The sequence below is a fragment of the Pelodiscus sinensis genome, chromosome Z (genome assembly GCF_052426305.1).
Source record: "Pelodiscus sinensis isolate ZL-2025 chromosome Z, ASM5242630v1, whole genome shotgun sequence".
Lineage (NCBI taxonomy): Eukaryota > Metazoa > Chordata > Testudines > Trionychidae > Pelodiscus > Pelodiscus sinensis.
Genome location: NC_143085.1, coordinates 20,643,729 through 20,658,118, shown reverse-complemented (window position 1 = coordinate 20,658,118; position 14,390 = coordinate 20,643,729). Strand labels below are relative to the sequence as shown.

The 14,390-nt window shown below is 48.4% G+C and overlaps 1 protein-coding gene across 2 annotated transcripts in view; it reads left to right on the top strand.

Annotated features, from left to right (window-relative positions):
* The window catches only part of MMP17 (matrix metallopeptidase 17), a 180,868-nt gene extending 178,597 nt beyond the window's left edge, over positions 1–2,271 (top strand). For both annotated transcript variants that reach the window (XM_075898412.2, XM_075898411.2), the window contains exon 10: positions 191–2,271. In XM_075898412.2, coding sequence (XP_075754527.1) covers positions 191–519 — 329 coding nt within the window. In that variant the 3' untranslated portion in view covers positions 520–2,271. The remainder of the gene's footprint in view (positions 1–190) is intronic.
* Positions 2,272–14,390: the final 12,119 nt, after the last annotated feature.

The window sequence follows — 14,390 nt, the reverse complement described above, 5'->3', positions numbered from 1 at the left end:
ATCCTTCTTCCCAACTTTACGTAATCCACAGTAACCCGCTCAACGTCATTCTTGGCTGTATCATTAGTTCCCACATAGAGAAGCAGGAAGGGGTAGTCCTTCAACAGGGAGGACCTGCATGCAAGACACTAGTGAGAGGGAAACCTCCAGAGCTCAAGCCTGCTAATCTTGCATATCTCTTTTTTTCCAGGTGCAACCTATTTTTTCAGAGGCAAAGAGTACTGGAAAGTGTTAGACAGTGACCTAGAAGTAGAACCTGGATACCCCCAGTCCATCGCCAGAGACTGGCTGGCGTGCAGTGACATGCAGTCTGATTCACCAGACTCGGCCGGGAGCAACCAGACAGGGGCACGTGCCAAGCAAGGGCGGCAGGACGAGAGCCGTTCAGAAAATGGCTATGAGGTCTGCTCATGCACCTCCTCCTCAGATTCCGTCTCAGCCTGGCCAGCACTCAGACTCTTAGCAAGCCTTGTGCTAACAGGCATGTGGACAGCAGCAGTGGTTTGTGTAGCACTATGACATCCTGGAACATGGACGAGGAGACATTACAGTGCTTCAGGGACTGGTAGTGGATAACATCATAGCGTGCTACACTGTTACAGCCAAAACAAATGGGAATGTGGCAGTGAAGGTTTTGAGTTCTCTGTGAGAAATGAACTGGATTTATTTTCATGTTTTAGTTAAAGGTCTAATAAGGGATTGTGAGTTCTGTACCTTCTTGTTCCCTCCTCCCCAATTACCACCACCAGCTAAAGAATAAAGAGATTGCTGAACGAGAGTTCCAAAAGTTCCACAGAGATGTGACACAGTGGATGTTTAAGAACTGTCAAGCAAAGAGGACAGGGGACACATTGAAATGCAACTCTGGTAGAATGAAAATAGACAAGATAGCAGTGAAGCTCAGTTGTTATTCCTGGAGCAAAAGTAACCCCAGGATAAGGCTATGGGAAAGATGCAACAATTGGGCTTGATCACAAAGCGGTTCATTTCACAAACACATATATGCTGCCACTGGATGTCAAGCTAACCCATGCGAGTTTCTGTAGATCAGTGTCTGTAGATCCTTTATAAAGGACGTGAAGGTCACCTTTGATTCCAGATGTTTAAATGTAAGGGCTTCATTGTTAAACCTTGGCCACACAAACACAGATGGTCAACAACAGGAATCTGTCCTCCAAATCTTCAGCATACACCTCAACAGCTTGAGCTGGAATCGCTCTTTCAGCTCTGAGCAAGTTGAAAGCTGTTATATGCATTGAGTCTAGCTGGTCAACTGAGCTGCAGTTACATACATGAAGCCAGTGTAATTCACATAAATCTAACTATTCTGCTCTCTGAAATTCTATCCTAGATTTATTTCATGATTGATTGCTGTGTACAAAAAACCTTTCATTGAAGTCTTGTCTTTGAAGGATTTGTGGGGGATTAAACTTCTAATATGCACATGTTTTCAAATCGCAGATCCTGTTTTTTTAAGTGGCTTTTTATACCAGTCAGATTCTGTTATGGTCCTATCAGATGTGAATCAGTTATTCTATATACCAGTTTTATTGCTGTTTAATTTGGCGAATGAGGGGATTATTTGTTTGAAAGTGGAGATCTTGATTTGTAAAACTGACACCTCAAAATTCCATGTTTGTCTCTCCTTCACTTACAGATTGTTTGCTCATTTCAGGTAAAAAGGTGGGTTTTTTAACTGCCCCCAAACTCTGTGTGGGACCAGAGTCAAACTTGGTTCTGTCTGGTTCCTGGATCAATACCTGCCCCCTCGCTCTGACTCAGTTGAGATACATTGCACCAGTGGGGCTCCTACAGTTGGTTCAAATGGTTTACATTTCAGAATTTCCATCAAAAAAGTAATTTGAATTTTGATCCAAAACAGAGCAAAATCAATTAAATGTTCACACAAATCACCCTTTCCCCTCCCCCCGCACATGCACCACACTTTAGACAAGCTATAAAGCTAGCTGCAATTTCTAATATATTGAAGTTTGATTAAATTTATGAACACTTGGAGACTCAATGAAATTTTAAACTGGAAAATAATGGTGAAAAATGTTCCCAGTTTTTTTCCTTCTGTTTTTCTACCTGTTCTAGTTGAACTTCAATTGCACTTTGGGATCATGGTTCTCCTTTGAGTGAGTGAGTACTTTATACGTTGCAGTGATAGCAGGTGCACCCAGTATATATGAGTTGGAATGCACGTGCACACCTGCCATTAGTGATATATATATGGGCAAACGCATCTCATAGGACATTTAGGGTGTGTCTAGACTACATGCCTCCTTCGACGGAGGCATGTAGATTAGCCAGATCGGAAGAGGGAAATGAAGCCGCGATTAAAATAATCGCGGCTTCATTTAAATTTAAATGGCTGCCCCGATCTGCCGATCAGCTGTTTGTCGGCAGATCGGGGGAGTCTGGACGCGATGCCCCGACAAAGAAGCCTTTCTTCATCGACACAGGTAAGCCTGGTTTCACGAGGCTTACCTGTGTCGATGAAGAAAGGCTTCTTTGTCGGGGCATCGCATCCAGACTCCCCCGATCTGCCGACAAACAGCTGATCGGCAGATCGGGGCAGCCATTTAAATTTAAATGAAGCCGCGATTATTTTAATCGCGGCTTCATTTCCCTCTTCCGATCTGGCTAATCTACATGCCTCCGTCGAAGGAGGCATGTAGTCTAGACACACCCTTACTGTATAGATGAGTACACCCTTTTTAGCAAGAAAGAACCAACTTGACTTTCAGATCCAGGAGAACGTGACGGGCAACTAGATTTTTAAAAATCTTTTAAACTATAAACTGAGCAACTTTGGTGTTGGGTTGCACTGCTTGGAAAACCACCAACGTTGTGATAAACTATTTCACTGGGGGAACGTAGGAGTTGGGATCAAAATTGAATTTTAAATCAAAATTAAGATGAATTTTGATCAAAATTCCACGTTTTGTGGAAAAGCATCCGTACCAATCTAGACGTGCTTTTGCGCAAAAAAGCACCAATCGCCATTTTCACAATCGGGGCTTTTTTGCGCAAAACAAATCTGAGCTGTCTACACTGGCCCTTTTGCGCAAAAGGACTTTTGCCTGAACGGGAGCAGCATAGTAGTTCCGCAAGAAGCATTGATTTCTTACATGAGATCGTCAGTGTTCTTGCGGAAATTCAAGCGACCAGTGTAGACAGCTGGCAAGTTTTTCCGCAAAAGCATTTGCTTTTGCGGAAAAACTTGCCAGTCTAGACGCAGCCTAACTATATAGAATTGCTGATGGCTTACCATCAAAAGGATATCATTTTTACTGGGAGGAGTCCTGCTGGTTGGCACATTTCCTTTCGCTACCATGACTTTCAGGGCTGGATGCAGATACCATTGGAAAATTGATGTGAGTCTTTCCATTGACTTCCATGGGCTTTTGATCAGTCTCCCATGGATCTATTGGTAGGTGCATTTTTCTACAGTGAGAACAGGACACAAGTGCATCCTGACAAAAATGTAAGTGGTTGCCTTGTGCCCATCTACTACTGTTTGCACTTTTAAGTATTCATAGTGATTTGCAAAATGGGACTGGTTTTAGAACATGATCATACAGTGTGATTTTTATGGCACACTGAATGTGAACATGTTTCATGAAAACCTGTTAAACCATTAAATATTCTTTAAAAAAATGTGTGTGGTGGGTCTCTCTGTCTGGTAAGGCTTGCCTCTGAAATATCATTCCTTAGGTAGGAACTCTCCCCTCAAATAGACTCCATACCTTCTTACTCTGTGGGTTTCACAAATTTTTTCTTCATATGGTGGTCCTTATGTGTATTCTATTTATGGTGTGCACGTGTGTGCCATGTGCCTGAGTCTGAAAGTGTTTTGCAGCGTGCCTCTTGACCTGCATGTATGTCCTAAATTTCCTCTTGCTCTCAGCTGAAGGTATAATAGGCAGTGCAGGTCGATGCCACTCCATTTGCCAGTTATGATCACATGGCATGAGTTGGAACCCCTTGTTCCTCTCCAGCTTAGCCTGCTAAGATAACAAGGAGTCCGGTGGCCCTTCAGGCATTTCTACACTCCAGCATCTACACTACCGAGCCTGTTATTTCTAAATAATTCCTGCTTGTGAAAAGTAATAAGCTATTGCAAAATAGTTATTTGGGGAGTTGTTATTTTGAAATAAATAGCCTGGTAATATAGACATAGCCTCAGAGAACTGATGGGCAGGATTCCCTGGGATGCTAACATGAAGGGGAAAGGAGTCTAGGAGAGCTGGCAGTATTTAAAAAAAAAACTTATTGAAGGCACAGGAAGAAACCATCCCAATAAGCAATAAGAAAAACAATTATGATAGGAACCAGATTGGCTTACCAGGGAAATCCTTGGTGAGCTTAAACACAAAAAGGAAGTTTACAAGAAGTGGAAACTTGGACAGATGGTTAGGGAGGAGTATAAATAGATTGCTCGAGAATGCAGGGGAATTATCAGGAAGGCAAAAGTGCAATTAGGATTGCAGCTAGCAAGGGATGTGAAGGGTAACAAGAAACATTTCTACAGGCATGTTGGCAATAAAAGGGTAATCAGAGAAGGTGTGGGGCCCTTACTGGATGAGGGAGGTAACCTAGTAACAGATGATGTGGGAAAAGCTGAAGTACTCAATGCTTTCTTTGCCTCTGTCTTCACAAAAAAGGTCAGTTCCCAGACAAATGCACGAGGCAACACAATATGGGAAAGAGATGGACAGCCCTTGGTGGGGAAAGAACAGGTTAGGAACTATTTAGAAAAGCCAAACATACACAAAATCCATGGGTCCAGAATTTATTCATCCAAAGGTTCTGAGGGAATTGGCAAATGTCATTGCAGAGTCTTTGGCCATTATCTTTGAAAACTCGTGGAGATCAAGAGAGATCCCAGATGATTGGAAAAAGGCAAATGTAGTGCCCATCTTTAAAAAAGGGAAGAAGGACAATCCACGGAACTACAGTCCCCGGAAAAATCATGGAGGGGATCCTCAAGGAAGACAATGGAGCAAGTAATTAAGGAAATCATCTGAAAACGCTTGGAAGGTGGCAAGGTGATAAGGAACAACCAGCATGGATTTGTAAAGAACAAATCATGTCAAACCAATCTGATAGGATAACGAGTCTTGTGGATAAGGGAGAAGCAGTGAATGTGGTATACCTAAACTTTAGTAAGGCGTTTGATACGGTCTCACATGATATTCTTATCAATAAACTAGGCAAATACAACTTAGATGGGGCTACTATAAGGTGAGTGCATAACCATACTCAGCGAGTAGTTATTAATGGTTCATAATCCTGCTGGAAAGGTATAACAAGTGGGGTTCCGCAGGAGTCTGTTGTGGGACCGGCTCTGTTCAATATCTTCATCAACGATTTAGATATTGGCATAGAAAGTACACTTATTAAGTTTGCAGATCATACCAAACTGGGAGGAGTTGTGACTGCTCTGGAGGAAAGGGTCACAATTCAAAATGATCTGAATAAATTGGAGAAATGGTCTGAGGCAAACAGGATGAAGTTTAATAAAGACAAATGCAAAGTGCTCCACTTAGGAAGAAACAATCAGTTTCACAAATACAGAATGGGAAGCGACTGTCTAGGAAGGAGTATAGCAGAAAGGGAGAAATTTAAGAGAACGTTAGATAAATGTCCATTAGGGATGATCTAGACAGTATTTGGTCCTGCCATGAGGGCAGGGGACTGGATTCGATGATCTCTCAAGATCCCTTCCAGTCTTAGTATTCTATGATTCTATGATTTTGAAGCACTTGGAAGAAGAGACAGTGATCAGGAAACGTCAACATGGATTCACCAAGGGCAAGTCGTGCCTTACCAATCTGATTAGCTTCTATGATGAGGTAACTGGCTCTGTGGATATGGGAAAGTCAGTGGATGTGATATACCTTGATTTTAGCAAAATTTTTTATACGGTCTCCAAAAATATTCTTGCCAGCAAGTTGAGGGAGCATGGATTGGATAAATGGACTGTAAGATGTCTAGACTGCTCAATGTCAGGTTGACAATCTGTTTCTAGCGGATTGCTCCAAGGTTCGGTTCTAGGACCGGTTTTGTTCAACATCTTTAATAATGACCTGGATGAGGGGATGGATTGTACCCTCAGCAAGTTTGCAGATGACACTAAAGGTACGTCTGCACTACCACCCTAGTTCGAACTAGGGTGGTAATGTAGGCAACCGGAGTTGCAAATGAAGCCCGGGATTTGAATTTCCTGGGCTTCGTTTGCATAAAGCCGGGCGCCGCCATTTTTAAATGTCCGCTAGTGTGGACTCCGTGCCGCGCGGCTACACGCGGCGGCACGGACTAGGTAGTTCGGACAAGGATTCCTAGTCCGAACTACCGTTACTCCTTGTTTCACAAATCCCGGGCTTCATTTGCAACTCCGGTTGCCTACATTACCACCCTAGTTCGAACTAGGGTGGTAGTGTAGACATACCCTAAGCTAGGGTCACCTAATGTCTCCCCAGGTGGCTCTTCCTTCCTTCCTCCCCCCGTTTTTGAATGATCTTGGGTCACCAAGTCTTTCTGAATTGTCAAAATGGGTCCCCATGGGAAAAGGTTGGGAACCACTGCATTGGGAGGAGCATTGCCAGCAGATCTAGAGAAGAGACTATTTCCCTTTATTCAGCTCTGGAGAGTTCACATCTGGAGTACTGAGTACAGTTCTGGGCCCCCCCGTCTATAGAAAGGATGTGGATGCATTGGAGAGAGTCCAATGGAGGGCAACCGAATGATTAAGAGGGCTGGAGCACATGACCTATGAGGTGAGACTGAGGGATTTGGGCTTGTTTAGTCTGCAGAAGAGAAGAGTGAGGGGAGATTTGATAGCAGCCTTCAACTTCCTGAAGGGAGGGTCCAAAGAGAATGGAGAAAGGCTGTTCACAGTAGTGACGGATGGCAGACCAAGACCCAGTGGTCTCAAGTTACAGTGTGGGAGGTCCAGGTTGGATATTAGGAAAAACTAGTTCACTAGAAGGGCAGTGAAGTACTGGAATGGGTTACCTAGAGAGGTGGTGGAATCTACATCCCTAGAGGTTTTTAAGTCTCAGCTTGACAAAGCCCTAGCTGGGTTGATTTAGCTGGGGTTGGTCCTGCTTTGGGGAGGGGGCTGGACTTGATGACCTCCTGAGGTCTCCTACAGCTCTATGATTCTATGATATGTGTACACAGCAATGTTATTTCAGAATAATGACTATTCCGAAATCATAGAATCATAAAACACTAGAACTAGAAGGGACCTCGAGAGATCATTGAGTCCAGTCCTCTGCCCTCACAGCAGGACCCAGTACCATCTGGACCATCCCTGATAGATGTCTATCTAACCTGCTCATAAGTATCTCCAAAAATGGAGATTCCACAACCTTCCTAGGCATATAATAATTTTGTGAGTGCCTACACAGCCAAACCGCTATTTTGAAATATTTCAAAATAGCAAATGGCTTATTTCGAGTTCTGTAAACTTCATTCTACAAGGTATAACACCTTTTCCAAAATAGCTATTCCAGAATAGGTGCTGTGTATACAGGGAATAGGGGCTATATTGAAATAGGGGGTCTCCAGCCCTTCCCAGGGTGCCCTAGTGGTCGCTCTGACTACACACAGACAAATTCTATTCCCCTTTCCCCCTTCCCTGGAGCCCTTAAAGCTGCAGATTCTGCAGGCAGGGTTTGTGGCTCACAGCAGGCCTGACAGCCCTGAGCCACCCTGAAGCTGCCGCTGACTGCATTTAGGCCCAAGATGAGCCATACAGATGGTGCCAGTCAGCTCTCCACTGCTCTCTGGGAGCATTCAACCAGCTCCCAGGAGCCTGCCAGGGGCTGAAAGTGTCGAGCACCTTCCTGGTTTAGTGTGCAGATCCTGGACCTTATTGAGGTTTGGGGGGATGGGACAAACCTCCAGGATCTCCGCACCAGACACAGGAATGTGGATGTCTATGGCCACATGGCAGCCAGCCTGGGGAGCAAAGGTCACATCCACACCCAAGAACAGGTGCGGAGGAAGGTCAAGGAGCTCCACCAGGCTTATGCCAGGGCCAAGGAGGGCAGCTCCTGATCCAGGGCAGAGCCTCACACCTGCCCATATTATACAGAGCTGGACCACATCCTGAGGGGTGGGACAGTCCCTTTCCCCCCAATGGAGGTGCCCATTGTCATCCTTGCTGGGGCCCCAGATGACAGCAACGAGGCGGAGGAGGCCCAGAACTGGGAGGAATCCAGCCTGTCCCCCAACCTGACCCAGGAGCCCTGAGGCCTCCCTGCGGACATCTCCCAGGCATCGTCTGAGGACGGGGAAGGAACATCATATAAGTGCCATCACTTTCTCATCATGCAGGTTGTGGGGGGGGGGGGGAGCTAGGATCTCCACGCTTGGCCCTTGCTGTCCGCAGATCACGCTGCCACCTGTGCATATGGGAGCATGTGTCATGCCACTCCTGGACACATGGCCCCAGCAGGCTGTGACAGGAGCCATGGGTTCTTGGCCTTAGGGTGTCTAGAGAGGCCTGCAAGGCTCCTGACCCTGGGGTGGGACACCCTCCATCCACAAGCCCCCTTGTGGCAAGAAGGAGGCAGGGAACACCACACACACATACACACTCAGCGCTCCCACACATGGACATGGCCACAGTCTCAGGGCAACCCCCCCAGTCCCAGGGAAATCAGGGGCCACTGGCCATAGTGCACATGGCCTCGCTATAAGCACATTGGATGCAACAAAGCTGAGAACTCTTGCTGTGGGCTCACAGATGGGGCCTGGGCTTCAGGCATTGTGTCCCCTGGGATGACTGGCCATCTTTCTTTGCTCACTACAGTGGGACCAGCTGCAAGTGGAGGGCGGCCCACACCACCCAGAACATCCTCCCGCACCCTAGGGTTCCACAGGCATGCACATCCAATGGACAAATATCAGCAACAGCACCTGGCTGCATTGCACGCTCTGAACAGTACCATCGACCATTGGGGGAGGGAGGACCTGCAGCTGTGGTGGGAGAGCTAGCAGGAGCTGCTTGCACAGGACTGTTCCCTGTGCAATGATGTGCATACCCTGATGTAGAGCATGCTGCCTCCTCCTGCTCCAGCCTCTGCTCCCTTTCCAGCTGTTGCTCCTCCTCCCACTCTCTCTTCCCCTCCTGCTTCTCCCTCTACACCCTCACCTCTCCCCTTCCCCCGTGGTCACCGTAGCCCCCACATCCACAGCAGTGGAACCCACAGAGGCCGGTGCCACTCCTAGACCAAGCCCTGATTCTCTTCTCCCCCTTCTTCCTCCCTCCTCCCAGATGCTTCACACCGCCTTCTTCCACCCTCTCTCCTCCCCTCTCCCAGATTCTTTCCCCCAGTTTCTTTTACCCCAAAGTTCTGTAAAATAAAGAAAGTTAAATTTTGTCCCTCCCCCAAAAAGGTGTGTTTATTTTTTCATCAGGAATGGGGGGAAAGGAGGAGTAAGTGGAAGGATGGTAGTGAGGAATGAAGCACAGCCCCCAGTGGGACAGACCAGGGAATAGTGTCAGGGCCTTCCGGATGTGAACAGCCCCATGATGTGCCTCTGGCCCCTATCCCTGGCAGAAAGACCTCCCCCTTCCTTTCACACATGGTGTGCAAGACACAACACACTGACACCACATGTGAGATGTTGTGCTCCTGAGGTCTAGATGGGGGAGGAGGCATCTAAAATGCACCTTCAGGCAGCTAAGGCACCCTCGACCACCATGCAGGCCCTGCTCAGCCTGGCATTAAATGCCTGATGTGAAAGGTTAAGGCGGCCTGTGTACGGCTTCATGAGCCACAGTTGCAGGGGATAGGCTGCATCCCCCATCAGACACATGGGTATGTCCACGTCCCCGACACTGATGTGGTGGTCAGCGAAGAAAGTCCTGGCATGTAGCTTCTGGCAGACGCTAGAGTTCCTGAACACACATGGGTCGTGTGCTATCCCCAACCACCCGACATTTATGTCCCACAGTTGGGGAAGCCCAGGGTGCCAAATCCCTCTATGATGGCATCCACATCTGCCAGGTGGATGACTACCCAGCAGGGTGCTGTTGATAGCCCTGACCACCTGCAGAAGGAGACAAACAAACTGAGAATCACAGGGGTGCCAGGGTGCCTGAAAGTTCAACCCTCTTCCTGCTCCTAGTCCCCCTCACCTCCACTCAACCCCATGCAATCACGGTCACCCCAGGCAGGGCTTTATGTGGGTGGGATAGAACTAAGCCTCCCGGAGACGGGGCTTGCACCACCACTCCCCTTACCGTTTGGAAGCCCATTCCTTCATTCCCCCATTCTGGGACAATAGACCGAGAATGCCATATCTGCATGAGCAGTGCCCCAACGGTCGATCTCCCCATGCCGAATTGGTTCCCCACAGATCGATAGCTGTTCAGTGTGGAAAGGTTCCAGAGGACGATGGCGACAAGCTTCTGGAGGGGGATAGCAGGCCTCGCGTGTGTCTTGTCACCTCAGGGCAGGGGCAAGCCACTCACACAGCTCAAGGAAGGTCCCCTTCTTCATTTGAAAGTTCTGGAGCCATTGTCGGTCTCCCCAGTGCTCCAGGACAATGTGGTCCCACCAGTCTGCACTCGTGTCCAGACACCATAGGTGGCAGAGCATGGCAACCAGATCATGGTGGGTGGCAGTTACAGAAGCAGGAGTATATATAAAGGAGTATATACAAGTCAAGAGAGAAGTGAGTCATTCACAGCATTTGGTGTAGAGTTGTGACTATCTGGAGAAAGGAAATTTCCTTTGTAATGTGTTAACCAGTTGAAATCCTTAGGATGAGCCACTCTCAGCCTGATCTGATTAGCTTAATTTATACAAACAAATTCACAAATGTTCTTGTTTATATATACACCCCTGCCTCTGTAACGTCCACACAAACTCATCTGATGAAGTGGGTTTTACCCAGAAAAGCTTATGTCCTAATAAATCTGTTAGTATCTCAGGGTATGTCTATACTACAGTGTTATTTCAAAATAGCTTATTTTGAAATAACGCATCTACACACAACATGCATTTCAAAATAACATTTTGCTATTTCAAAATAGTGCGTCCACACTGAGTGGACGCTGAATCGCATTTAAGGTTGGCCGGAACCAAGTACAGCAGGGCATCAGGTCAGGAGTTACTTTGTATGGCTGCTGCCTGAGGCTATCTGAGCCTGTGCTTAAAGGGACACCCCCTGGACAGCTGGTTCTCAGCTTTCCCTGCTTGCTTGCCTACCTCGATGCAGGACAGCAAAGCATTTTGTCTCTGTGTGCTCTGGTTGCCCTCACTCGGGACACCACAGTACTCTGCAACATGGAGCCACGGCTGCACCTGGGCACTTTGGTGCTTCTCATGGACGCATTGCTGCGAGCCTGGCTGCACTTTCTGCAGGCTGCCATCCGGGAGGCCCTGCGGGAGAACTTCCACCCTGAGGAGCACTAAGAGTCTCCCTGACCTGCCCCGCTGTGGGCTCTTGCCTCATTCCTCCCTCATCTTTCACTTACCCCTCCCTAGCCCCCCTTCCTGATGTCAAATAAAATACACGTATTTTCATGAACACCATCTCTCTTTCTTTAACAAAACTGGGGGGGGGGGGGATGAATCTGTGGTGAGACTGGGGAAAGGAGGCAGGAGAGGGGAGAAGAGAGCGTGGGAGAGGAGAGGGGGAGACCTGGGAGGAGAGAGCTGGAAGGGGGAAGCAAGGGGAAGAAGGGGGAGAGGAAGCTCAGGGCTCAGGGTCTCACCAGACCAACTTGATTTTCATGCAAATCTGCTCCTGGGTTTGCATGTGGCCTTTGGTGGCCAGGCTGGCCTATCCTGCCATAGTCAGCCGCGTTCCTCTGTCTAGTGTAGAGATCATGGACATTGGGGGCATCCCCCCCAAACCTGTATAAGGTCCATGATCTCCACCCTCGACCAGGAAGGCGCCCACCTTCTCCAGGCCCTAGCAGACTCTTGGGAGCTGGGAGACTGCTCCTGGGGAGCGGTGCAGGGCTTGTTGCCAGTGGCTTGCTGGCTCATGTTTTGGGGCCACTGGGTTGGGGCAGTGACTGCTGGCTCTGGGCTGGCAGGCTTGGAGCTGGCACAGGCACTGTGGCCAGAGTCAACCTTTTTAAGGGCTCCAGGGAGATGGGAGGAAGAGGAGTGTTCTTGGCTGAGGTTGGAGTGGCCACGAGGGCACCCTGGGAAGGCTGGAGGCTCCCAATTTTGATGTAAGTGTCTACTCAGCAATTATTTCAAAATACCTATTTTGAATTTGGCTTTATTCCTTCTGGAATGAGGTTTAACAAATTCAAAATAAGCACTCCACTATTTCAAATTAATTTCGAAATAGTGGTTTGGCTGTGTAGATGCTAGCAAAGTTATTTCGAAATAACAGCTGTTACGGAAGGAAAGCTGAAATGTGCACATCCTCTTTTTAAAGTGTCTGGGGGTGCGTCTACACTACAGCGCTAATTCGAACTAACGTGTCTAGAACTAAAAACTAGTTCGAATTAGCGTTTTGCTAATTCGAACTAGCATGTCCACATTAAGTGGACCCTGAACCGGGCTTAAGGATGGCCGGAAGCAGTGCCGGCAGGGCATCAGAGGAGGACTTAGAGCGTGGAGCTGCTGTCTCAGGCTAGCCGAGGGCTGCGCTTAAAGGGTCCTGACCCCCACCCCGGACAGACAGTTCTCAGGGGTGCCCTGCTTGCATACCAGTCCTGGCTTGGAGTGCCCGGAGTACCCACACTGGGCACATCACAACACTCGGCCATCAGCCCGGCTATACTTGCCGCAGGCTGCCATCTGGGGAGAGGGGGCAATTGGGGGGCTGCAGGAGAGCTTCCACCCCCAGAAACCCACAGAGCCAGCCCAGTCCTCCCCATCGGGGGCTCGTACCCCATTCCTCCCTCACCTCCTTCCACTTACCCTTCCCTAGCCCCTTTTCTTGATGTACAAAATGAAGGACAATTGTGTTCAAAAATGGAATCTGTCTTTATTGAACAAAACTGGGGGAGACTAGGAAAAGGAGGTGGGAGAGGGGAAGAGTGAGGGTGGGAGAGAGGAGGGCAACTACAATGATCAGGGGTTGGGAACAGGTCCCATATGAAGAGAGGCTAAAGAGACTGGGACTTCTCAGCTTAGAAAAGAGGAGACTGAGGGGAGATAGGATAGAGGTCTATAAAAGCAGGAGTTGGGTGGAGAGGGTGCATACAGAAAAGTTCTTCTTTAGTTCCCATAAAGAAGGACTAGAGGACACCAAAGGAAAGGAATGGATAGCAGGCTTCAAACTAGTAACAAAAAGTTGTTCTTGACAAAGCAAAGAGTCAACCTGTGGAACTCCTTGCTGCAGGAGGCTGTGAAGGCTAGAACTAGAACAGAGTTTAAAGGGACGTGAGATCAAGTGATGGACGTTGGGTCCATGGAGTGATATTAGCCAGGGGGTAGGAGTGGTGTCCCTGCCCAAGGTTAGTGGAAGGCTGGAGAGGGATGGCACGAGACAAATGGCTTGGTCACTGTCTTCGGTCCATCCCCTCCAGAGGCCCTAGGGTTGGCCGCTGTCGACAGACAGACTACTGGGCTAGATGGACCTTTGGTCTGACCCAGTACAGCCATTGTAAGCTCAGGGCTCAGGGTCGGGGGTCTCAGTGGACCACCTTGATTTTCATGCACACCTGCTCCTGGGTGGCCAGGCTGGCAGCTCTCCTGCCCTAGACGGCCACTTTCCTGTGCCTAGAGCAGAGATCGTGGACGAGGTCCACGATGTCCGCACTAGCCCAGGCTGGTGCCTGCCTCTTGCGGTCCCAGGCAAGCTCCCGGGAGCCGCCAGCCTAGTCCTGGGAAGAGGGGGAGGGCTGGGGGGCATCGGGTGGCTGGCTCGAGCCGTGCCAGGTGCAGGGTCTGCTGGCTGGGTGCTGGCAGGCGTAGCCAGCCCGTGCCCCTTTAAGGGGTCCGGGGCTGGGAGGAGGGCATACGAGTTTCCCTGGTGTTGGCCAGAGTGGCCAACAGGGAAAGCTGGGGAGGGCTAGCCTCCCACTAGTTCGAATTAAGGGGCTACACAGCCCTTAATTCGAACTAGTAAATTCGAACTAGGCTTAATCCTCGTGGAATGAGGATTACCTAGTTCGAACTAAGCGCTCCATTCGTTCGAATTAAGTTCAAACTAACGGAGCGCTAGTGTAGCGCCTATGAAAGTTAGTTCGAACTAATGTCCATTAGTTCGAACTAACTTTGTTGTGTAGACATACCCTGGGAGTTTATTAGACTCAGGAGCCAAGGGGAGGCGTTTTAAATTTAACTTCATGTTTTTCAGTAAAGTTATCTGCATATGTCTTTTCTTAAAAGTATGTGATGTCTCAAGTGCTCCAGACAAAAATATGCAGCATTCGCTGTCATTGGTATTCT